The sequence below is a fragment of the Maylandia zebra genome, linkage group LG5 (genome assembly GCF_041146795.1).
Source record: "Maylandia zebra isolate NMK-2024a linkage group LG5, Mzebra_GT3a, whole genome shotgun sequence".
In the NCBI taxonomy this organism is placed as follows: domain Eukaryota; kingdom Metazoa; phylum Chordata; class Actinopteri; order Cichliformes; family Cichlidae; genus Maylandia; species Maylandia zebra.
In genome coordinates, this window is record NC_135171.1 from 28,139,856 (window position 1) to 28,164,894 (window position 25,039).

At 38.7% G+C, this 25,039-nt stretch overlaps 1 protein-coding gene across 10 annotated transcripts in view; it reads left to right on the top strand.

The window, feature by feature from the left end:
• slmapa (sarcolemma associated protein a) overlaps positions 1-25,039 on the top strand; it is an 87,001-nt gene that overhangs the window by 22,678 nt on the left and 39,284 nt on the right. For 9 of the 10 annotated variants that reach the window (XM_004548806.4, XM_004548805.6, XM_004548807.5 and 6 more), the window contains exons 2-3: positions 9,067-9,214; positions 11,596-11,668. In XM_004548806.4, coding sequence (XP_004548863.1) covers positions 9,067-9,214; positions 11,596-11,668 — 221 coding nt within the window. Of the gene's footprint in view, positions 1-9,066; positions 9,215-11,595; positions 11,669-15,816; positions 16,051-25,039 lie in introns of those variants that run through there. The other variant, XM_004548812.6, reaches the window with a different exon arrangement.

Consider the following 25,039-nt stretch of genomic DNA (forward strand, 5'->3'; position numbering starts at 1 on the left):
GCTGGTATTTTGGCCCATTCCTCCATGCAGATCTTCTCGAGAGCAGTGATGTTTTGGGGCTGTCGCCGAGCAACACGGACTTTCAACTCCCGCCACAGATTTTCTATGGGGTTGAGGTCTGGAGACTGGCTAGGCCACTCCAGGACTTTTAAATGCTTCTTACGGAGCCACTCCTTTGTTGCCCGGGCGGTGTGTTTTGGATCATTGTCATGTTGGAAGACCCAGCCTCGTTTCATCTTCAAAGTTCTCACTGATGGAAGGAGGTTTTGGCTCAAAATCTCACGATACATGGCCCCATTCATTCTGTCCTTAACACGGATCAGTCGTCCTGTCCCCTTGGCAGAAAAACAGCCCCATAGCATGATGTTTCCACCCCCATGCTTCACAGTAGGTATGGTGTTCTTGGGATGCAACTCAGTATTCTTCGTCCTCCAAACACGACGAGTTGAGTTTATACCAAAAAGTTCTACTTTGGTTTCATCTGACCACATGACATTCTCCCAATCCTCTGCTGTATCATCCATGTGCTCTCTGGCAAACTTCAGACGGGCCTGGACATGCACTGGCTTCAGCAGCGGAACACGTCTGGCACTGCAGGATTTGATTCCCTGCCGTTGTAGTGTGTTACTGATGGTGACCTTTGTTACTTTGGTCCCAGCTCTCTGCAGGTCATTCACCAGGTCCCCCCGTGTGGTTCTGGGATCTTTGCTCACCGTTCTCATGATCATTTTGACCCCACGGGATGAGATCTTGCGTGGAGCCCCAGATCGAGGGAGATTATCAGTGGTCTTGTATGTCTTCCATTTTCTGATGATTGCTCCCACAGTTGATTTTTTTCACACCAAGCTGCTTGCCTATTGTAGATTCACTCTTCCCAGTCTGGTGCAGGTCTACAATACTTTTCCTGGTGTCCTTCGAAAGCTCTTTGGTCTTGGCCATGGCGGAGTTTGGAGTCTGACTGTTTGAGGCTGTGGACAGGTGTCTTTTATACAGATGATGAGTTCAAACAGGTGCCATTCATACAGGTAACGAGTGGGGGACAGAAAAGCTTCTTACAGAAGACGTTACAGGTCTGTGAGAGCCAGAGATTTTCCTTGTTTGAGGTGACCAAATACTTATTTTCCACCCTAATTTACGAATAAATTCTTTACAAATCCTACCATGTGGATTCATGGATTTATTTTTCACATTCTGTCTCTCACAGTTGAAGTGTACCTCTGGTGCAAATTACTGACCTCTGTCATCATTTTAAGTGGGGGAACTTGCACAATCGGTGGCTGACTAAATACTTTTTTGCCCCACTGTAACTCATCAGTGCTTTCTGTGTTGAGCATCAGATTGATAGCTAACATCTAACCTTATAGCACAGCTCTCTAATATGTGATTTCATCTCCTAATTCACTTTTGTTTTTTATTTTACTACATGTTTAAAATATCTTTGCGCCAATATTTTTCAAAACAATGTTTGACACCTTTGGCTGTGCAATAATACCTCTGTTTGACAGCCATCCTACCAGCTATGTAAATTAAATTTTTGCTACTGGAACATAAAACAATTGTATGCAATTGATAACATTACTAGTCAAGTCTGATTTTAATAAAAGCTTAAAATTTTAACTTTTCACCTGGAACTTTTACTACCATCTTTGCTGATGTAGAGTTGTCCACTGATTGCTCTCATTGTGTCTCTGGCTTAGATAAATTTAAAGTAACTGATGGCTCACAGGGAATACTTGTAAATACCCTGACTTTATTATTTGATACTTTGGCCATGTTTAATTTGAGCATTTGAGAAATAACATAGCATAACAGGCCCACTTTAAACCCTGTATGAGTTTTTTTGCATGTGGTAGAGTCACCTTGCTTCTGTTTTATGACTGGCACTGACATTTCAAGAACTTGTTTATCAAGCCTCCTAGAGAGTGAAATGTGTCTTGACTGGCCCAAGACTCCTGCAGTGATGGATGTTTGGTGCTGCTTTTTGTAAAAGTACTTTGTCATATTTTGCTAATGAAGGAATAATCCGCTTTATCTGTTTGTATGGGAGCTGCAGTGCTAGTGATGAAACAAATATGTGCATGTTCTAGTTGATTTGGAAACTGAAGAATTTACACTGGAATTTCTCTTGAATACTATTATTTGGTGTCTGGGTTTATCTTTGCTATTTTTTCTTAAGGTATTGACTAGATTAGGTCATCTAATTATTTGTTAGTATACATATTTTCATAGACCTTGGATCTTGTTTGCATTAAATCCCAATATTGGATGTCCTGCTCTAAGGTGGAATTATTTTTAGTTGTTCCAGGAGTCAGGGTGACTCCTGCGAGTGATTCTGGGAGGGTTTATCCATCAGGTGACTGCTACTTTCTTTAAATCTGTCTGTAGTGTTGATACAAACTGGTGTCATGCGTTGACCTGCTGACTGGTTAAGTGGTTGTTGTGCCTGCAGGGCTAGCTGCCAGCTGATGGTGTGTACTGTTTTTGGAAGCTAAGAGCAAAGTAAAATCCAAACGGAGTAGCATGATGTTTGTTTAGCTGGCACTACTAATGGATGAAAAGGGACATGGAGAGAGAACAGACATAGAAGGATAAAGGGATGCAGTGTTTTCCTGAGAAGTGCTCTGATGGTGGGTGGAGGTATTGCAGGAATGCTGGTGGTCCAGCTTCTGGTTTAAAAAGTGCTTCATTCATATGATGATGATGTGCAGATTTGGGGGGGGGAAGAAACTGTTCTAGTAATCAATCTTTTTAAATGTTCATTATTACTTTTTTATTACTTTTTTTAAATTACTTTTTTTGGTGATTGTGGACCAGCACTGTCAAAATTTAAACAAACAACAAAACGCAACACATGGCTATTTTTTCCAAGAAATCCCAACAAAGCAGGTGGACAACTCTATACAACACAAACATATATACCTGCATGTTATTAAACAAATATTATATTTGACAAACATTATTTTCATTTTCTACTTGAGTTTCTTGACCCTTTAGAAGAGATTGCAGAACTGTAGTTGAAAAGACAGTAGCTCATCCTGCTCTGTGGTATTTGAGTTTGCAGACTGATTAAACTGGGAAAGAATTCCTTCTCTCATACTGGTATGCATGGAAGAAATCTCAGCTCATATCCACAGTGCGTCACTCTGGAATCTTCTTTGTTGTGTCTTCATTTCAGAATGTTAAATCAGATAAAATGTCCAATCAACAAACTTAAATTCAGCCTTAAAACAGCCAGCTGGTCTGTTTTCTCCTCTCAGTGACCTGGTAATAAACTAATGGCTCATTCACTCACGCATTTGTTAATAGTTAGCCACTTATTAGTCATTATGGAAAGTTTTCAGGACAGTGAAATGGATGATGGCCAGTGTGGCTGATGCCTCACAGACTGCTTTGATTACTTCTGGGTAGATGCATGACGATATCAGAAATTTGATCCCAGTACTTCCTAAATTTGAATACCAAATTTAATCAAAGAAAGACTCAAAGTAGACACTACTTAGGAGTGTGCAAGTGAATACATAGTATTACAACATTCAGCCCAAGTAACCTCTTGTGTTATTTTCAAGAAAAAGACTGAAGGAGTAAAAATGGCGCTGTGACAGTATAATGTGAAGCTGGAGCTGGTTGACACACAAATGGTGAATGATTCATTTTAGGATTGTTTAAAAACAACAACAAAAACAACCTTTAATAGATCAGCAACACGGTGCACATCTGAGCATCCTGGTTCGTGACCAGATGACCCCCATAGATACATGGATGTAAAGGGGGGACAAAGGTTTACTAAGATTTATTTCAAAGATTTAGTGACATAATTATTTTGCAGATTTAGATTTTTAACATAGTGGCATTAGTATAGTGGCTCTATGGTGTAGTGTTTAACACATTTGCCTTGTACACAAAAGGTTCCTGGTTTGAGAACAAGACACAAACAACTGAGAGTGTTATCTTCTGAGGGCCAAAGAGTGTAAAAAATCAGTCTACGCAAGTGCAGATCGAAGTGCAACCCCTTGTGAATAAAGGAGGAGCCAAAAGCAGTTCTACGTTCCTCACTTTACCCGCCACTTCCCACATGTGGGATTGTGGCATTTTATATTGATATAAAACTTTTTTTGGCATATTTTTTTCTTCATGAAACTCTTGCTGCGATTTTCTTTTTATCCCTGCTGTGCTCTGTGTATATGACTTTGGCACCGTTTTACTCACCATGTCTGCTGCTTCTGTGCTCTGCTTTATTGTTACTTCCTGGTTGTGTGACATGTCGTAATATATGTTGTGAAACAAGTCCACGTCTCAGGTGCTCTATGAGAAATCAGGCGTCACAGTCAGCAGACTGAACTCGCTGTCTGCAGCTCACAGGTGGATGATGTCATGGTTTCTCTGTGTATGTGCGTGAGAATGTAAGTCTGCGAGAGCCATATGTGACGCATAGTGTGTGTGTGTGTGCGGTGTTGCTGGGTGAAAAGCTCTATAGTTAGGTCCCTCCCTCCCCATCTCCAGGTTACCATGGGGACAGGAGGTAACTCTGTGTGTGTGTGTGTGTGTGTGTGTGTGTGTGTGTGTTAGTGTATAGCTATCATGAGGTGTGAATTGCTAGCTTTTCGTTGCACACTGCAGTGGGATAAACAGCGAAGTGAGCCAGTCAGCCTCAGCCTCTCTCTCTCTCCGTGGCTTGTTTTTTGCCGTTTCCTCCTTCAGTCCCTCCTTCCTCTCTCTCTGGTAGGACAGAGCGTTTCAAGTCATGACGGAGAGCTGAAAGCTGATGAATGAAACTCCTGGAACAACAGGCAAAAAGGCCCCGGGCATCCAGATCAGATCGTTATCTGTGTGTGTGTGTGTGTGTGTGTAATTTTTGCTGTGTCTGTGTTACCTTTATCTGTGTGTGCTCGTTTGTGTTTCAATTTTAGCTGTTAATATCTGTGTTTGCTCTAATTTGTGTTTTGTTTTGACTGGTTGTTTCCTGTCTGATATCAATCAAGATATTCTGCATGGGTTTCCTGAATCATATGAACGAACATGATTTTGGCTTCTTGTTTATGGTTTACCATCATGGGTGTTCTCTGTGTATATAGACTGTATATAAAAGATGGATAACAGGGAGAAGCCTGAATTTTCTCAAAACATCGACCTCTGCTTGTCACAAACCCTCGCTTGTGACATCTGATTATAAAATGCCAAAATGGTGATGATGAAAACAGTCATCTTAAAGCTTTGAAACAGGACTGCGGGAGTCCCTGGGTGATTTCAGAGTAGCTATGTCTGTCTGTTTGTGGGCCTGGTGGGTGTCAACCTGCACGATTTATAAGGCGTGTGATCTAAAGTATGACATTTTTGTAATGGTCAGCAGAGGATGACATCTCTGATTTGTGAAAGACATGAGATATGAGCCTCCAAACTTTTTTGCCCTTCAGGATAGGGCTGTGCGATATGACAAAAATCTCATATCCCGATATAAGACATTTACTGACAACGATATAAATCACAAAAATGTAATATTTTCTGTAAATTCTGTGAATCTCGGGCAACTCGATTTGCGTGAAGTTTTTCTTCTCATCTGTAAACTCTCTGCATACTCTTTCCCGTGATTCAGTTTATTTTAAAAAGCCTCAGCAGGATCTTGAGCTTTATTGTGAAAGGTTTACGTGGAAAACAAACAAGCGGACTTGTTACCTTGTTTTACACTCATTGTTGCTAACGACAACACGTAAAAACAGGCGCTTGTCCGTCCGTAGTGTGGTTATATTAAATATAAGAGAAAGAGAGAACTTTAAGAAATTAATAAAGCCACTACAGTGACCATCAAAACGATGAAAAAATATTGCTGTAAAGAGTTTATTTTACGACGCCACAAAACAAACGATATACGTTTTTATATCGCCAATATATATCGTTATATCGAACATCCCTCCTTCAGGGGCAAAAAAATCTGTAATCAATGTGCATGGATGCAAATCGGTTGATATTAGAGATGGCACGATACCACTTTTTTATGTCTGATACTGATATCATAAATTTGGATATCTACCGATACCGATATGAATCCGATATAGTGTATTTTTTTAATCAATAAAACAGTTTTTAAAATATTTTGCTGCATTTTGTATAAGTTCATACTCAAGTTTTAAAAAACAAAACAATAAAGCTATTCTGTTATATCTGTATGCAAAAAATACACTGCACCCAAAATATTTCATAGTTCAGCAATACTGATCAATCTAATAAACTTAAGCCTACACCATCCTCCCTATTCTGGTATTTTAAAGAGTACTTAGCGGAAATATTAAACAACCTAACTAATAGGTTAAAAAATAAATACATACATAAATAAATGAATAGGGAACCCCCCCCCCCCGCTTAATCGACGTAATCTACTTTAATTTAATGCACGTGTAAAATAAAAAATAAATGTTAAAAAAAAATTGCACAGAAATCAATTATTTTTCTACAATAATTAAATAGATTCAACATCTTTCTTCAACAGAATTGCAGACTGCACAGATGGTACCTTCCCAAAGGTAAAAGTACTATAGCTTACTAGGGTATATATTAGACTTAATAGTTACTATATTTAGTAATAGACTTCTATACATTTTACATCAGATTAAAACTTTGGGTGTAAGATTCAGATAATTATTTATCAAAAGCTAGACATTTTAAATGAGAATAAGAAAGAAAAGTATTTCTTTCCCCCTTTCCCTGTTAACGCCCTACCTGCCCCCCTGGCAAAACCTTGCTAGACCTGCCCCTGCACAGTTACCAGCCGTCAGCTACGTAGAAAAGGATCCTGGTGTAGAAAGTAATATTAAATAAATTCTAACAACAGCTTATCAAGCATAAACATGCAAAGTGGGCCAAAAACAGACAAGAGAGACGGGACTCGCGACTGAAAAGCCGATCAGCTGATCATTGATTAGTTTCATGATTGAAGTAGCAGCAGGAGAGGGAGGGGGAGAGAATGAGAGGCAGTCATAAGCTTAACGTGGGAATGCTTTATGAACATTCAGAGATGAACTTACACACTTGCTTTACTTCTCTCTGGGATAACGTTCTCAGAGATGAAATTCCGGTTTGGTAGCGAGGCTCCAAATGCTCAACCAGACCGCCGAGAGGTCTCACACGCCACAGCCGCTGTACCACGTGACGCATACTGCTCCGATGTGCTAAAGTTATAAGCTGAGTTCTGCCATGTCGCAAGTTTTGTGAAGTGCTTTTGTGATATTTAATGGATCGGATTACAGTTTTTATTTCTCTCCGATAGCCGATCCAGTAATTTAGGTCAGTATTGGACCGATACCGATACGTAATGTCGGATCGGTCTATCTCTAGTTGATATGACATCTGGTCTGATGAAAATTGTGTCCTGACTATTTCACAAAGTACCGTGAGACTTACTAAACACAACATGCTATTGGCTGTGGTTCCCATTACCCTCTACTTTGTGATTGACATACAAGAATCCAGTGTCCCTCACTCTTCACCTCTGGTTTAAAACAAAAAGATGTTGATGGCAAATAATGCTCATTGTGAGGTTTTACAGTGGGAATTTACAAACCAAGATGAGTTCCTCTTTCTCCCCTGAAAAATAAAACCTTGTGCCTATGCCTCACCAGGGTCATCTCTGGGTAGCTGCTGTGCTTGTACCATATTTTTCAGACTATAAGGTGCACTTATAATCCTTTAATTTTCTCAAAAATCAACAGTGTGCCTTTTAATCCGGTGCACCTTATGTATGAATCCTGGTTGTGCTTATTGACCTCGAACCAATTTTATGTGGTACACGGCGCTCGCTATTTTCCACCTAAACATGATTTCTGAAAAAATTAAAACGTACAGCACTGCTACCACTTCCAACATAAATGAAGACAGAAAACTAAACAGGAGTGTATTTTGTAGGGTTACTGAAGTTGGGCTAGCTGGCATGTAATGATGTGCTTCGTGATCGCTAGCGACACATCTATGTTAGCATAACATAAACACAGTGAAGCTGCAGGATGAACGCTAACTTCTTTCTAGTCAATAAAAGTTAACGCGAAGGTTCCCAATGGTAAGGGACAAATGCAATCGCATTGCAGGATGCTGTAAACGGACCAAACTTCAGTCAGGAGAACAACTGAGATAATCCATCCACATTATGAGGTTAGTCATTAATATACTGCAACAACATAGAATAGAGCAGCTGTGAGAGAATTCAACATTAATGAATCAATGGTACGGAAGTGGAGGAAGCAAGAAGAATGGGTTGAGTAAATTTTGACTTATCTGACTGTTTTGTTTCGCTTAATGTGCCCTATAATCCGGTGCGCCTTATAGTCCAAAAAATATGGTAATACAACATTGTAAAATCTGTGTATTACAAGGAGGTAGACTGCAGCCATCGATGGTGACAGGTGGCTCTGTAACTGTGAGGCTATGTTGTGGTTGGGTGACATGAATAATTAGGTAAACAAAGCAGAATATTTTTTTTGGTGCCGTCTAACCCCACGTTGCTCCAGGGGAGTTCATGTCAAGAGTTTCAGTTTTATGTTCTGGTGAAATTCATTGGACGGGGGTCAGATCATTTTGTGTGTGTTTTTGCTTTCTTTTTGTTTTTTGGATACACCAAGTATTTAGCTTTGTATTGTACATGTTTTTATCAGTTTGAGGCCTGGTCATTTGTAGTGCATTTTTATTTTATATTGGTTGTTTTTGTTGGTGAATAGCAAACAGTGTCCAGGTTCCAGAGGGTGTAGTTGGTAACATGTTAAATCCTACCACTGGTGAAAACAAGGAAATAGTTTATGCAGACATTTCTTTTCCAAAAATATACTATTTAATTGGCTTTGATTACTGATAAATACTTAATATTTGTTTGACAATATGAAAATCATACTACCAAAAGGTTGTGAAATATAATTTCTGCCATTATGAGCCATAGCTTCATATTTCCTGTCATAATTTATTTCTCTCTTTTAATCTGGGGATCTATTTTAACTCGACTCTTCTTCAATTTAGAGTTTTCTGTTCATGTTTGTTTATAAGTGTCAGTTTTCTTCACATGGTTGTGACCTGTTGTTTTGCATGTTTCAGTTCTACCTGCAAGACACTAAAAGCAGCAATGGGACATTCATCAACAGCCAGAGGTTGAGTCGTGGCTCGGAGGAGAGTCCACCCTGTGAGGTCCTCTCCGGCGACATCATCCAGTTTGGCGTCGACGTCACTGAGAACACACGCAAAGGTACAAAGATCACATGTGGAATATGATGACATACAGTGATGTATTATGGGGCAAAGCACATATTTTATGCTTCTCAGTCAGCATACATAATGGACAGAGGATTTTTCCTTACTCTTATAGTTAATAATGCACACATGTCAAGTAATCACACTTGACTAACCTTCAAGGATGGCTCTGGGCTCATTTAGCTTTGGTCATATGAGCTAATGCATACATACACACCAGAGAGCGCATATTAAGGTCAGATTTTCAGCTCTACTTAAGCCATTTTCATACTGGAGTTCCAACAGGCATTAAACTTCTGTCAGAGGTTATGAAAAAAAAGACTGATCTATACCTTTTTACAGATTTTAGAAGATTATATCAAGTTAAATTATATAATAAAAAATATGAGTCTCTTCTGGTAAAACAAACTGTATAACTACTTTAATTTATCAGCAATATGAAAATAAGTCACTAGGGTCTAGAAACACGTTTTTGTTTTCACATCCTGGATTTGCGCCAGTGCATGCATGACAAGCCCGGTAGCTTTAGAGAAGTGTGTTCTGGGAACTGTTGTTATGCATTAAAAAAATAAGCAAAACGACAAAAAGCTGTGTCTAAACAAATTTAGTCTCTGTATACTGGAAATAGGATATGTATTTATTCTATTAACACTACCCCTTCACAACAATAGTTGTCTTAAGTTGCTTTGTACTATAAGAACCCCATCAATTATGAGAAAGAGAACACCAACAATCAAATGATCCCCTACAAGAGCGAGGAGGAAGAAATCTCTTTTAACAGGAAGAGACCTCAAACAGAACCAGACTTGGGGAGGGGCAGGATCTTCTGTGGCCAGTTGTGGGGTGAGAGGAGGGAAAAGAGAAAACGGACAAGAATAGAGATGATAGTGGCATGTTATCGTACAGTTAGTGAAAAGACGGGAGTAAAGAAGAAATGCTCAGTGCATCATGGGAAGTCCCCCAGCCACCTGAGTCTGTCGCATAACTAAGGCATGGTTCAGGATGACCTGATCTAAAAATCCCAGTCCCTCCATGTGACTCCCTCTTTTCTGTCCATCTGTGTGCCTCTGCACACAGTCAGCTCACATGCTGATCCAGGCACTACAGCACGTGTGCTTTTATTTAGCTCAAAACAAACCACTTCTTTGTTGTGACACACAGGACACAAGCTTGACCTGGTAGCAGTTACTGTTTATGGCAATATTTTATTTTTTTCACCGTTTTGATGGTCACTGTAGTGGCTATATTAATTTCTTAAAGTTCTCTCTTTCTCTTATATTTAATATAACCACACTATGGACGGACAAGCGCCTGTTTTTGTAAATATGTAAGAAAAATTGTGTCTGTTTCTGTTCTGTGTCCTGTGTACTGTTTGTTGTATGTGTGTCTTTCTGGCTGCTGTTACAACCAAATTTCCCCTTGTGGGACAATTAAAGGATTATTCTATTCTATTCTACACGTTGTCGTTAACAACAGCGACGGCAAAACCATTGCGTGTCTGCTTGTTTATTTTCCACATAAACCTTTCAGAATAAAGCTCAAGATCCTGTTGAGACTTTTTAAAATAAACTGAATCACGTGAAAGAGTATGCATAGTGTTTACGGATGAGAAGCAAAAAAGAGCCGTCAGGTGCTAAAAAATAAACCTTAGATTCAAACGTTAGAACAGGCTTTTCCCCGCAGCATGCCGTGTAATAAATACTCACAAAGAAAATGGCGGCCATTACAACTTATGTCTAAAAATGTATAGTTTCATGCATTGGTTAAAACATTCGACTCCATGTACGCGACGCCCAGCTGAAAACACTTCACGCAAGTCAAGCTGCCCGAGATTCACAGAATTTTCAGAAAGTGTAACATTTTTGTGATTTATATCGTTATCGGGATGATAGAGGTCTTATATCGGGATATGAGATTTTGGTCATATCGCACAGCCCCAGAAAGAAGCAACATACGCTCAAACACTCAGGCACTGACTCACCATGTGTTTGACAATCTGTGGAATAATCTTCAACAGGGCTGAAGGTAGTGGTAATACAACAGCTCTGCAGCTACTGGTGAAAAAATTGCCTTTTACTCGTGAGCTACTGGTGATTACTCTGAACCATACCTAATTATATCAGAAAACCTTCAATAATATGAAATTTGATACCTCATAGGATTTGTTAATATGGGCCAGAAAGGCAGAAATCTTTTCCTTAAAAATTATGAACTTTGACACATAGTCAGCCCGGGATGCATGTTTGACATGGATTCTCTAGAGTCTCTATATTCGCTGATGATCCAGGATTTTGTATATGTAAACATTCTGCTCTGTTTTATTTCGTTTTCTTCATATGAACAATATTGAAGTGTCTTTTCTCTTTTTGTCTGCAGTCACCCATGGCTGCATCGTGTCAACAATCAAACTCTTCCTACCTGATGGGATGGAGGCACGCCGACGAAGCGAGTAAGCACCACTCACATTGATCCATGAAGATTTGTTTATGTAGTAATAACAGACTATATTTTTTAACAAAGCTTTCTACAGTTTCTACACTACACATTCTTCTGAAAAATTGGGATTTATTGCTGCTCATTAAAGCAACAGTATACTGATACAGACTTAACCAGATGTTGTTGCTGATTTAATGGTTGTCTGGTTAAGGTTAAATGCTTTCTCTCTCTCTCACACACACACACACACACACACCCAATTTCTGCTTGTGTAGTGATGTGATTATTATCAGTCTAGTTGACGATGAGGGCAGTTAATGAGCTGAGGATAAGGGTCTGCGAGTGTGTGTTAATAATTCTGGCCTGTGTAATAACCTTTTGAATCAACTGTTCATTTGAGTTTTAGGGTCCCCCCCCCCATTTTTCTTATATTGACTCATGCTGAGTGTTTACATGTGTCTTTGCTTTTCTTTGTGTGTGTTTGTGTTAAATGGGCTGTAGCTGACCAGCCGCTGACCCAGCATGGAACTTCCTACTGTACTCAGAGTCCCACTTGCGTGTCTGTGTGTTTGTAATTGGCTGGACGTGTGCATTAGTGTTACTGGGGCTCAGTGCTGTGTTGGGCAGTGCCATATGCTGCCATGCTGCTCAGCTTCCAGTCTGGTAAACCCATCAGCCACGCTGACCGGAGTCTTGGGTCTGGTTTGTTCATGCTGTCTGTGCTAGAAAACAAAAAGCTGGGTTGCAAAACTAAAGGACACCAAGAATTAGTTGTTAACAGTATGAAAACATTCACAAATAATTCAAACAAGCCCAATCTAATGATCGACTATTGTTCCTAAAAATGTGTGTGTTTGAGATCTATTTGTAACTGTTAATCACGTTCTTCAGGAATCAAACTGTATTTTACATGTTGCTAAAATGTGCGGCACTTTCATGTTGTCACACGTGCAGGACTTTAAGATTAGTTTGCCAAGTCTAGCTAATGTTAGCAGTGCTAGCACTTCCTTCCACACAGAGGACCGGAAAACACTGCTGTGGTCAAGTGGTTTTATTTCAGTTTGCTCTGACACTGAACTTCTTGTCACTGAAAGAGAGGGGCTCCTACCTTGTGCCATGTGGCTACATAACATGTCACCTCTGGTAGTTAACTGGTTTTCTACTTAGTATAATATGAATATTTTGTTTAAGTAACCACGTAGCATTACTACTGACAACTACTGAAATCAAATGTTTAAATCTCTAGATGACAGGCCACACACTTGTCTAATGAATAAAGCTGAGGTCTTGGGATGCATTTAGAGCTTACTTTGACTGTTTATCCAAATTTGGACATTGTGTGATACATTTTTCCCAACCTGGAAAGACGGCTTTTCATTTACAACTGCTTTTTGTCACAAACAAAGCTTCACGAAGTGAAGATTCTGATGCACAACTAGGAAGTGAAATCAATAAGAATTGGAATATAAAAATAACCTGGATGGAATAATCCATTTAGACATTTGTGAGACATCAGATATTAGTTACCAGGATTCTGATTTGAAATTATGAGTAATTTTGCTTTTTGAACAAGTGATCATCAGTCACTTTCTGGTTTCTAGTATGCCTTTGCACAGGAACAAAATCATTTCAGTCTCTGTAATTTTTTCCCCTGTCTCTCTGTCACTGCAGATGTGTGGTATTTTAGTGGTGAGTTGTGATGAATTGTTACGACCCCCTCTGCTAGGCGGCAGGAGGGGAGTAACATACACAAGCCCCCACACGAAAACTGAGTAAAATAAAAAGGCCGTAACAGAATTGTCCTGGTTTATTTTCAGATGTGCAGGTTTGGATTGTAGTTCAGCACAGGTTTAAGAAGTCCATCAATTAACACCAACGGTAGTATTTTATCCACATGGTCAATAATGCATGAAAGTGAATGGTGCTTACCTGAGATCTAAAGAAGCGTCCAACATGTTCTGTGGGGAAACGACTGTAGTCTCTAGTTTGACCTTTGACCTTCAGCATCTGATATTATATTCCCAATATATTGGAATATTACGGGAACAATTACAGCATTTTTTGTCTGTTTGTTGTGTTGGTTTTTGTTTTTTGCCCTTTATCATAGTTCCTCTCCCCTGCTGTTTTTCTTTCCCTACCTCTCTTTCTCTCTCCCTTTTCTTTCCCCCAGTCATGTCTGTCCCATGTGTAGCAAGTGAAAAGAAAATAAACAATAAAAGCAAAGGTGAATCAAATAGACCAATACGGCAAGGCCGGGATTGTCCATTTGGCAAAGTAAATCCGTTGGGCATCTTTCTTTGCCTTTAGACAATAATTCTGATGGCAAAAGAACCAAACGGGACAGGCAGGAAAGAAAACAAAAACAAAACAAACAATTACGGCATCATAGACTTACAGAGCAATGATGCTACCTTCTGTCTCAGGACCACATTTGACTTTTTTTTTTTTTTTACCTCCAACAGGTCAAATTTCACTTTTTTTTTTTTTTTTTTTTTTTTACCATTTCCTTTAATCAAACAGCTCTTCTTATTTAACTAACAGTTGGACTCTGTCTCTAGAGTGCTGCTGAAGGGGAGGGATGTCAGAAGATTTATTAATAGCTGAAGAATGTCTCAGCTCCCTGGTATTAGAATTAGCTTTCTGGAGATCTGCCTACAGCTTTATAAAGATGGTTACTGTGTTTGCAATTTTACATTAAACCAAAGCTGGGTCTTTGAAAACTTTGATAGTGACAAATGTCCACAAGAAAGAAATTAATCAAATAGAAAGAAGGCAAATTACACTTTTTATATAGCAGCACGTTTAGAACTAAATTTCATTTAAAAAACCCAAAGACCAAAGAAAATGCACAGAAGACGAAAAACGACAGTTTCATAACCATAACTATGCTTCAATTTTATTTTATGAACATCTTTATCTATATAATGAACTCCACTCTCCTTATAACCCTTTAAAGATACTCCCCAAACTGAACCATTTTCAGATTTACATCTTTATTTAATATCCCCTTTCTCCACATTGATACTGCATTTCTAATTTCAAACAACCACTAAATAAACATTAATAAAAAATTTTTAGTAATGTGAAAACTTTGTTTACATAATCTGTGCTAGACTTTGCCCACAGTGATGTAAATTAGTGTTGTTGACAAATAAAGTAGTTTTGATAACTGACAATGTCATTATTATATAATATAAAACATATGAGGCACAGGACTGGACTTTGTGCTTCCCCATAAGTATTTTTCAGCAGTATCCATTTCCACATACTGATAACTATTTAGCCGTCATCTCTTACTCTAAACATTTTCTCTATAATATTAAATACTTTTTATAGATCAATGAAAATGTATTGAGTTTTATTGCTGTTTGATGCTCAGAAGTCTCCATAAAGTCCTCTGAACAGCACAGCTCCCTGGAGCCGCTTCAATTATAGTTCATTTAAAATAGGAGGTAACAACGTGGGAGTGTTTCCTTATTATTCGGTCTTCCATCTAATCTAAAACACCTGTTGTGACCTCACTGGATGACTTGTGGCCAGAAATGTTTGTAAGTGAGGATCAGCAGTTTTCTGCCTTTGTGAAGTCATTTTTTCCCACAATATTGTTTATGTGGTGAGACACAGAAAAACACATACAGATCCAAAGAATAAATTCGAGCAAGTTGTGTGTTAGTGTTCCTGCATTGCTCTGTTGAACTACTTCTTTAAAATAATGAAAGTTAATTTTATAAGGTAAACATTGAGCTATGAATTATTAAAGTCTGGCCTGTGCATGCGTCTCGTGTCATTGTTTTGATCACAACAATAGTACTTCTTTGTTTCCCCTATCAGTCTGTTACTGCTGTCCGTATTTCCGTAAAACACTCACGCATACTTGTGGTCATGTGGTTAATGGGGGTGTTTCATTTTCAGATTCACTGCTCTTCCAGCCAGGTGAGCAGGACAATAAAATGTCAGCTCAAAAATAGGTTGGGATTAAAGATGATAAATCAGTTGCCAAGTGATTTATCCAGGCTACCTTTGACCTCCCACAAGATGATAAAGGTAGTGAAGAGTCATAGTTGCAGCAGAGAGGAGTGTTTCCTAACAGTGAGTGCCAGGAGGGGTGGAGCTACAGTACCTTGCACAAGTTAAAGGAAGAAACTCAGCTGTTTGTTCAGAGGGGAGGAGCGGAGAGACGAAGAAAGCAAGTTAGTCTTAGACTTCATGCGCTCCGTGGAAAAGTAGAGAAGAATCAGCTGCTTCCTCTGAAACCAGAAGAGAAATGAAGTAAAAGTTAGAAGCTGTGGAGGGGGGCAGGCATTTCTCAGAATAGTCAGGGTGAGGTATTAGCTGAAAGGTGAACTTTGGCCTGTGACAAATCACTACCTGACGTACGAGGAGAATACCTCCCAGGTAAGGTCTTTGAGGTCCAGAATTTCAGGCAGGTTTCTGGGCAACACTGGTCGGACTGTTTTCATGCTTTTGATATTTACAGAGCTTTAAAGTCAAATAGTACCATGACCTAAAGTTTGTGTCTAAACAACAGTGTGTCGCTGCAGCTGCTGATTGTATCTGTTCAGTGTTTCTCATTGAATTTCTGTATGTGGTGGTGACAGGGGAAGTGGCTCTCTGTGTGACCGTTCGACCAACCTGTGCTTTCTTTTATAAATTAATGAATAATAGTTTATATTGTTTGTGACAGTTATTAATTAGATGCATCTTTGATTTCTCAGCTCGTAGACAGACTTCAGATCCACCATCTTGGTCTGCGGGTAGCATTGTTTTGTGTTGTTTTGTTAATGACCTCAGCGCACATGAGCCAGTTCTCCACTTGATGCTGGTTGTGGTTGGGATAGGCAGCAAGGACAACTAATACAGTTACCAGCTGCAGTTTAAGGTGATGAAGATGGAGCCCTTCCGAATACATATTATACCTGGGAACCACAGGCATTTAAAGTCTGTGTGTGTAAAAAGTAATTGGTGGAAACTAAAACTAGCTTTGCAAAATATTAAAATTCAGTGAAGTCATTGCTGTTCCTGGTGTGTGGATGCCAGCATTGTTACAGAGTACTGGAACTGAAGTATTTTCTAGATGTTGTTAGTTTTAGTTCCATATTAACTCGCATAGGAATGTTTGCTCTATAAATTTTAACACATGTGCAGCAAGACTTGTTGATTAAACTCTGGTCATTTTTTTTAAAAGCCCGCTCAGGCTGTGGTTAAATGGATACTGAATGTTTGTGTGCAGTATTTTTATTTGTTTTACCACTCGAGATGAAATTGGACTATATGTTGCCAACAAAACTAAAATGAACTAAAGCTGGAAATCTAAAAAGGGACCTGATTGGTTGTTTGTACAGGTCACTGTTGGGTTTCTTAAAGCTGATGTGGCAGCTGTGTAGAGAGCTTCTTTATACTTTTTTTATTCTTGGCATTTTACATTATCGCTTCAGAAACAACCTGCTCATTATCAAAAGTGTAATCTCTAAGGTTAATCTCCTGATGCTGTCCTCCTGATCTGGAATCCTTTTAAGCCCGTTGGAGGCCCAGAGTTTAAATTTATTGCCTGCACTTCCTGCGGTGAAATGCTGGTTAGGGGGACTGTATTGAGGCCAGGGGTTTAGTATTTTTAAATACTTTCCTGACGTTTTTTATGGTTAACAAAAAAAAAATGGGATTACCACTCCAATGGTTTTTTTCTTTTTCTTCACTGACAGTGGAAATACATGGGTCTTGGAAGCTTTACACCAGTGAGACATATCAAAAGGCCAGTGCAACAGAGATGAAGAGCAATATCAAACCTATTAGAGGTGGAAGAGAAATGTGCTGTGTAGAGCAGGGCGATATGGCCAAAAATATTTATCACGATATATATTTGAAAATTTGCGATAACGATATAACCGACGATATAATTGATGCGAGACAAAATACAACTCCACAACATTACTAGCGCAAAAAGACAACCTTCCATTTATTTTCACTTAAACAAGAAGCTGGTTTTTATGTACATTAAAGCTTTATAAAAATGTAACAGTGCAAATGCAAATTCCTTGCTGAAAGTTTAACCAAAAGGCATTTCCAGTAGAAATGGGCTGACATATCCTGAGCATAACCATGTATAATATCCACTGAAGTCAAAAAGAGGTGCTTTGCAACATTAAACTGCAGTGTGCAGTACGCATTTTTTGGACCATAAGGTGCACGGGATTATAAGGCACATTAAGCGAAACAAAGCAGTCAGATAAATCAAACTTTATTAAACTCATTCTTCTTGCTTCCTCCACTTCTGTACCATTGATTCATTAATGTTGAATTCTCTGGCAGCTGCTCTATTCCCATGTTGTTGCAGTATATTAATGACTAACCTCGTATTGTGGATGGATTATCTCAGTTGTTCTCCTGACTGAAGTTTGGTCCGTTTACAGCATCCTGCCATGCGATTGCATTTGTCTCTAACCATGAAGAACCTTCACGTTAACTTTTATAAGTGGAAAAGTGTTAGTGTTCGTCCTCCAGCTTCACTGTTTATGTTATGCTAACATAGCTGTGTCGCTAGCGATCACGTAGCACATCATTATATACCAGCTAGCCAAACTTCAGTAACCCTACAAACGTCACTGCTGTTTAGTTTCCTGTCTTCATTTATGGTGGAAGTGATAGCAGAGCTGTACGTTTGAATTTTTTCAGAAATCTCTCAGTCAGAACATGCAATATCATGCTTAGGTAACTAGCGAAACTAGCGAGCTAACTTCCGCTAGCTTCCTGCTAACTTCTAACTCCGTTAAATGTAATAACTTTTGTTTTCATGGATGCCTGGAAGTTAAACTTTATAGTTACACCTGGTAAAGCAGCAATGCTGATCGTTTTATTAAAGATGAAAGAATTTAGACAGTTTTTAACTCTAAGTGATGCTGCAGTGTTGTTTGACCTGAAGAATACGGAGTTTAGGACCCAGATTACTCCCAGATTTAAGAGCATCTTAGAACGGCCGCTTGCATGTTCTGCAAAAAAATGTGCTTTGTTGTGTATCTGATGGACAAACACCAAACCAGTTCCACATCACGGAAGTTGCACCATTTTTACAAACCAATTCTGGTTCATCTGTTTCACTCAACAATCGGCCATGTGCGTATGAAAACAAAGGCACTGCGCATGCGCGTTTTACTCCCATTCTATCGCGATATTTCATTTTCCTATCGTTGCCTAACGGTATAATATGGCCCAGCCCTAGTGCTGTGTGTACAATACATTTTTTTCTATCACTAGGGATGGGTATCGAAAACCGGTTCTTGCTGAGAACCGGTTCCCACTGTTTCAATTCCAAGGAATTGTTTGCCATTTTTGCAAACGATTCCCTTAACGATTCCAGTCGCCCCAAATTACGTCATCACGTTGCGGAGCGTCATTTACCTGGCAGGAAACACGGCGGCTCAAACGCTCAAAAGTTTGATTATACTTTACGAGAACGGATGACAACAGGGCAACTTGCAAGTAGACATTTCATTTAAGGGAGGAAACACTACGAATATGCAAAAGCATTTGCTCACAAAACACGCGATGACCTTAAATGAATGTCGTGTTTTTAATTCCGCTCCGGACTCGTGAATCTCAAACCAGCAGTAGCGGTAACGTTTGCACATCCTCCCCCGTTAATGCGGCAGGTAAATAATCAACTAACAGTGCATATTATGTTAGCGCAATCTGCCTTATTACAAAACCTGCCATTACTGTGCATTTAGGTGACCATGATGAGAGAGACAGACAGAGTCTGGCTGGCTCAGATGCTGGCAGTTCTTGCTGCAGTCTGGTAGCGTCTCCTTTCAGGCCAGGATAGATGAATGTCACCGAGCAGTGACTAAGTTTGTGGTCAAAGGCTTGAACCCATTTGCCACAGCAGATGCCCCGATTTTCGGTAAGTGAATGTGTTTAATTGTAGGCAGGGACATTACTGGATATTCTGTAATTGCTACAGAATAATTTATGTTATACTTTGTTATTGCTACAGGAGAATATTTATTTTATTATTTTACATTTACAATTTTTTTTCTTGGGGACCCTGTGACACCCCATTGAAGAGCCATAGGCTGGATCTCTTAAGATCTCACTGTTGGGTTTGTAAGGCCATGTTACTCCTAAATTTCTATCTTGTTCAAAGAGAAGATATAAAACAAAGTTCTAAGCTAATCGACCTTAGTGTTCTCCTTTAAAAAAAAAAAAAAAAAAAAAAAGAATCAATAAGAGAATCGATAAAGAATCGAATCGTTAAACAGAATCGAAAATGGAATCGGAATCGTGAAAATCTTATCAATACCCATCCCTATCTATCACTGAACCAAAGAAATCCACCTATCAACTATTTTGTCTTGTAACATTTTATGTGAATTGTTCCATCACATCTATGATAAGACTTGAGATAATCGTGGACGGATCCATCCCACTGATTGGCCCAAGTGAGCAGAGGATGGTTTTGAGTTTTTGGTCAAGATAAAATGTCAGTTTTGTTATCCTGCAGCTGACTTCTTTATCTAGATAACATTTCGTAATGTTCAGTTCAAACTCTTGTGTCACACCTCTCTATGCTATTTACTCCCACTTTGAGAATGTTATTAACTGGTGTTATTAACTGTTTTTAAACGTACAATTGTGTTGCTGCCGAATGTCTAATCAATGGATCTATCTCTAGTTTCACCTTAAATAAATTCAAATAAATCTACAAACAAATCTACAAAATCCCCTTTAAAAGAAAAAAGGTGAACAAAAGATTGAGTTTTCAATAAAAGACTATGCTTTAAATTGCGAGGACTGTTTTTATAGTATAATAAAATAGCACAATATTGACGAGAACATAAAGAAACAACAGAAAAGAAGGAATCAATGAATCAGGCTTTTACGCTTCCTTGTTTACTTTGTAAAAAAAAAAAATGTCCCACTAATAAATTAATTGTTAAAACTTTGATGTAAAAGCAGTCTTTTGATCCAGAATTTCCCTCAACCACGTTTGGGTTTTTTTTGTGTGTTTTTTTTTTTTAATAGTCTGTGCTGCAGACATATTTTAGTAAGTAATAGATGACCATGTAGAGCTATGTTTGTGACAGAATGAAATGTTCTCCCGCACTGTTTTAAAAACATGTGAGTATGCTGCAGATGGAAACTACTGGCAGCCTTTTGCTGGACTGCATGCAAAACACTCAGCCTTTTTGTTTTCCTGTTGCTCTGCTCTGCACTTTGTGTGTCCGTGTAGGCAGACTTGATGTTCTTGTGAGCCACAGTTGAAGAGCTGTGAAATTAGATCATGTGATGGCGTAGATATTGTTCCATCTTTTTAAAAATGTGTTGCTTTGGAGCCATGCTGGTCTGGTCTGTGCAGGCAGTATTTGATGACTGGAAATGAGTAATTTTCTTGATGCAGTCAGAATCTGCTGTAAATAACTGCTGCAGAGCCTCTTGAATCCCCTGAACCGGCCTCTGATCCTTCCTTATCTTTGTACAATAAATTTTTGTCCTGCATGTTTACTGTACTTTTTTTTTTATTTGCTTATTAAGAGAAGGCATAATTGCTTAATCAGATTGTGATTAAGAGATTTATCTAAATACTGTATTTTTACTGTTCAGTCATGCTCTTTTTTTATAATTGTTTTTACGTTATTGATAATATTTAGTTTAATGAGCTATTCGACTTTCAGTTGTGTTGTTTTTGTTATGAGTTATTTGCTTTAGCTGCTGTGACATAATAATTTCCTAACTTTCTTGGATAAATAAAGTAAATTACATGAAATACAATTAAAAGAAAAAAACAATACCAATGAAAGAAGAAAAGTTTAAAGTAATTGTTTTTCCTGGCATTGAGTGGATAGCAATCTTTTCTTGTTCTTTCTGGTAACTTGATAAATAAAATGCCTTCAAGCTGAAGTAAATGTACCCCAATTATCCAAATTAATGGAATCAGTTAAATAGATGTGTTTTTATTAGTTGGAGAGACACATTGTAACTGCAAACTTAACTGTGATGATGTTAACTCCTTCCCCTATGAAGATGACATTTACTCTTAATGATGAGTTTTGACCTCTCAGTATATATCAATAAAGACATGGTTTGACGACCATTAGAAAAGTTTCTCCATTTTTCCAAGGGTAGCTGCACAGCCAGAGACCACCCTTTATTAACTTCTGATGTAGTCATTTTGTTTTGTAAGCAGGCCTGAAATATGACAAACTCCTCAGTTTAACTTTACTTGAGTTTAACTTGCCTTTATTGTAGGAACTTGAATAGAAAAATGTTAAATCACACCTGAGAAAACAGGTGTCTGCTCACCTTTAAAGGCTTAATCTGCTAGCATGATGTAGCTGAATGACAACAAACAGCCTATTAGCAAATGATTCAAGGTCTATTTATGTTGCCATAAACAGACTTGTATAACAGGAATTCCCATATTTATTTTTTATATTTAAATTTCTTGCAAAACATGCCCAAAATATCCCCTGATACATAAAATATTCTTCTCTGTAAAACAAGCAGGGGAACAAGTAAAAACTGTAGTAAAGTTTGGTATGTGAACTCTCATTAAAAAAGGCTTTTTGGTCATGAATTGGCAAAAGAGAAAACGTACAAAAAATGTAAGTGCCAAAACTGCAAGCAGTGCAGTTTAATGACCTGAAGGTGTAGTTTCTTTAAAGGACAGTTATCTTGGCTTATTTACGTGTTTGTTTGTTTTTTGTTTTGTTTTTTTTAAACATTTTTGGTGCCTGGATCAGGGTTTCAAATGGTCAAAATGAAGAAGATGGATTATAATGTTCTGTTGTATCTAAGAAACCTCATTGTCTTCACTGTACACAAGCCATTAATCCAAACCTACAAACTATCACAAAAACCCATATTTCTGTTATGTATGGGTAAAGAGAGAGGCAAAAGGCTAATAATAATAATGGATTGGATTTATATAGCGCTTTTCAAGGCACCCAAAGCGCTTTACAATACCACTATTCATTCACTCTCACATTCATACACTGGTGGAGGAAAGCTACAGTTGTAGCCACTGCTGCCCTGGGGGAAGACTGACAGAAGCGAGGCTGCCATATCGCGCCATCGGCCCCTCTGGCCAACACCAGTAGGCAAGTAGGGTAAAGTGTCTTGCCCAAGGACACAACGACCAGGACAGAGAGCCTGGGGATCGAACCGGCGACCTTCCGGTTACAGATGCGATTCCCAACCCCGTGAGCCACGGTCGCCCCAATCATTAGCATGAGCAGTGCTGATGTGAAGATGGTATCTGAATACTAGAACTGCTGCCAGCTGTTATGCACAGAAATGTGACAGCACTGTGACTGAATGAATGCAGCAGGAACAAATTGTTGGAACAACACAGTGAAGAAGAATCATCATCCCTTCAGGACAAGAGTCCTCTGGAAGTACCAGTGCCCAGCGTACAAGTGTTACAATGCTTATTTGCTGGTATCCAGTTTAAAAATATGACTAGGAGATTTTAACAAGATAAGAGGAAACATGGAATACTGTATGAAAGACTAAAATATCTAATGTTATGACATATTTAGGAGGATTGCAGTTTTTCCATTTCTTCTTGCTGGGTGTCATGTGATCAGCAGGCAGTGGAGCTCTGATATGAAAACTAGTGATGGGATTTCCGGCTCTTTTTAGAGATCCGGCTCTTTCGGTTCGGCTCACTAAAAAGAGCCGGCTCTTTCGGCTCCGAACCGGCTCTTCAGGTTGTTTTGTTGCTTTAATTAATTTATTATTAACAATAATATAAAATTATGCACAAAAGGAATTACTAACGTAAAAACAAGTGGTTTTATTTATATATGTTTATATATAAATATATGCGGTGGCCCCTAGAGACAAAACACGTACAAACTCCAAAACACATTTCTAGCATGAACTGAACTTCCAAAGCAGAGCTACTAGATCACTTAAATTACACAATTGAAAGCATGTGTGTATTGTTTGTGTATTTATACACAGGCACTCATATATATATTCAAATAATTTAAAAAAAAGTTCATTTACCTGTTATTACCACACACCAAATCCGGTCGTTGGTACTTGCTGGCTTGTGTAGCCACAAGATAACAAAGGCTCAACACTGCGCCCAGCATCCTGGAGCACTTCTGTTGTCTTTTGTACGTGTTTTGAGTTTTTATGTGCTTCTGAGTTTTTATATGCTTCTGAGTTTTTACGTGCTTCGAAGTTTGTACGTGTTTTGGAGTTTTTACGTGTTTTGGAGTTTGTACGTGTTTTTACGTGTTTTGGAGTTTGTACATGCTTCAGAGTTCGTACGTGATTTGAAGTTTGTATGTGCTTTGTCTCTAGGGGCCACCGTAAATATACTTTTATTTATTCACTACACATAAAATGTAATAAATAAATCATATAATACAAAAATCAACTATTCACATTTCAAGTTTTAACTATTTAAATTTTCAGCTTTTTCCTTTCACAAATTTAAAGTGAAAAGAACACAAAACACTGCAAACCACAACACAATTAAATATAAATTATAATATGAAAACAAAAAGAACATGCATATTCTCTGTCATATGGACCTGCATGAATAAACTTTCTCAATCCTTTATCATCTGCAACCGAAAATAGTTGTGGATGATTACTATACCTTTCTAATGTTGTTGTCCCTGCCTCTCTTTCTCTCTCTCTGGCTCTGTTCCTGTGCTACTGGGTGTAACTACCGCCCCTCCCCCCTCTGCCCAGCGTAAAGCACACGGCTCGCGTGCAGAGTGAAGCGGAAAAAAAGTGCGAGAGAGAGGCTGAGAGAAAGGGGGGAAAAAAAAAAAAAAAAAAAAAAACCCACGTGACGGCTCGCGATAAGGAGCCGGCTCGCGTCGTTCACGTCAAAGAGTCGGCTCTAAGAGCCATTTCGTTCGCGAACGACCCATCACTAATGAAAACGCCCAACTCAACATAAAGTACTGGGTGTTTACTGTGATTGACGATGTGGCTCTGTGGAAGCTGTTTGCTCTAATCTCTGCAGAGAACCTGCTCTACTGGTCCTAAATGTACAAAAATCCTTTTAAATCACTGCCTTAACCTTTTAAAGTGCTTGTAATTATTTTTCTGACCTGCAGTTTTGGCCTTATGTACAAACTGAGGTTAATGAAAGTGCTTTTCTCAACCCATCTATTTATTCACTGCAGATTTCTGGTCGTGTATTGTCATCTCATTAGTTTGTGAGGTACTGCCATCCAGAAGAAAGTTGCCTAAAAATAGTGAAGATAAAACTGTTGGCTTTTATTTTTGTTGTAAGACAGCAGTGGTCTGTGGCTAAACCATTCCCTTGTTCATGGTTGTTTTGTGGCTTCTTCAGTGCACCTGTTGTTACTTTGAGTTGCCCCTAACTGATAAAATCGATGTACAATAGTTTCTGCATCTTCAT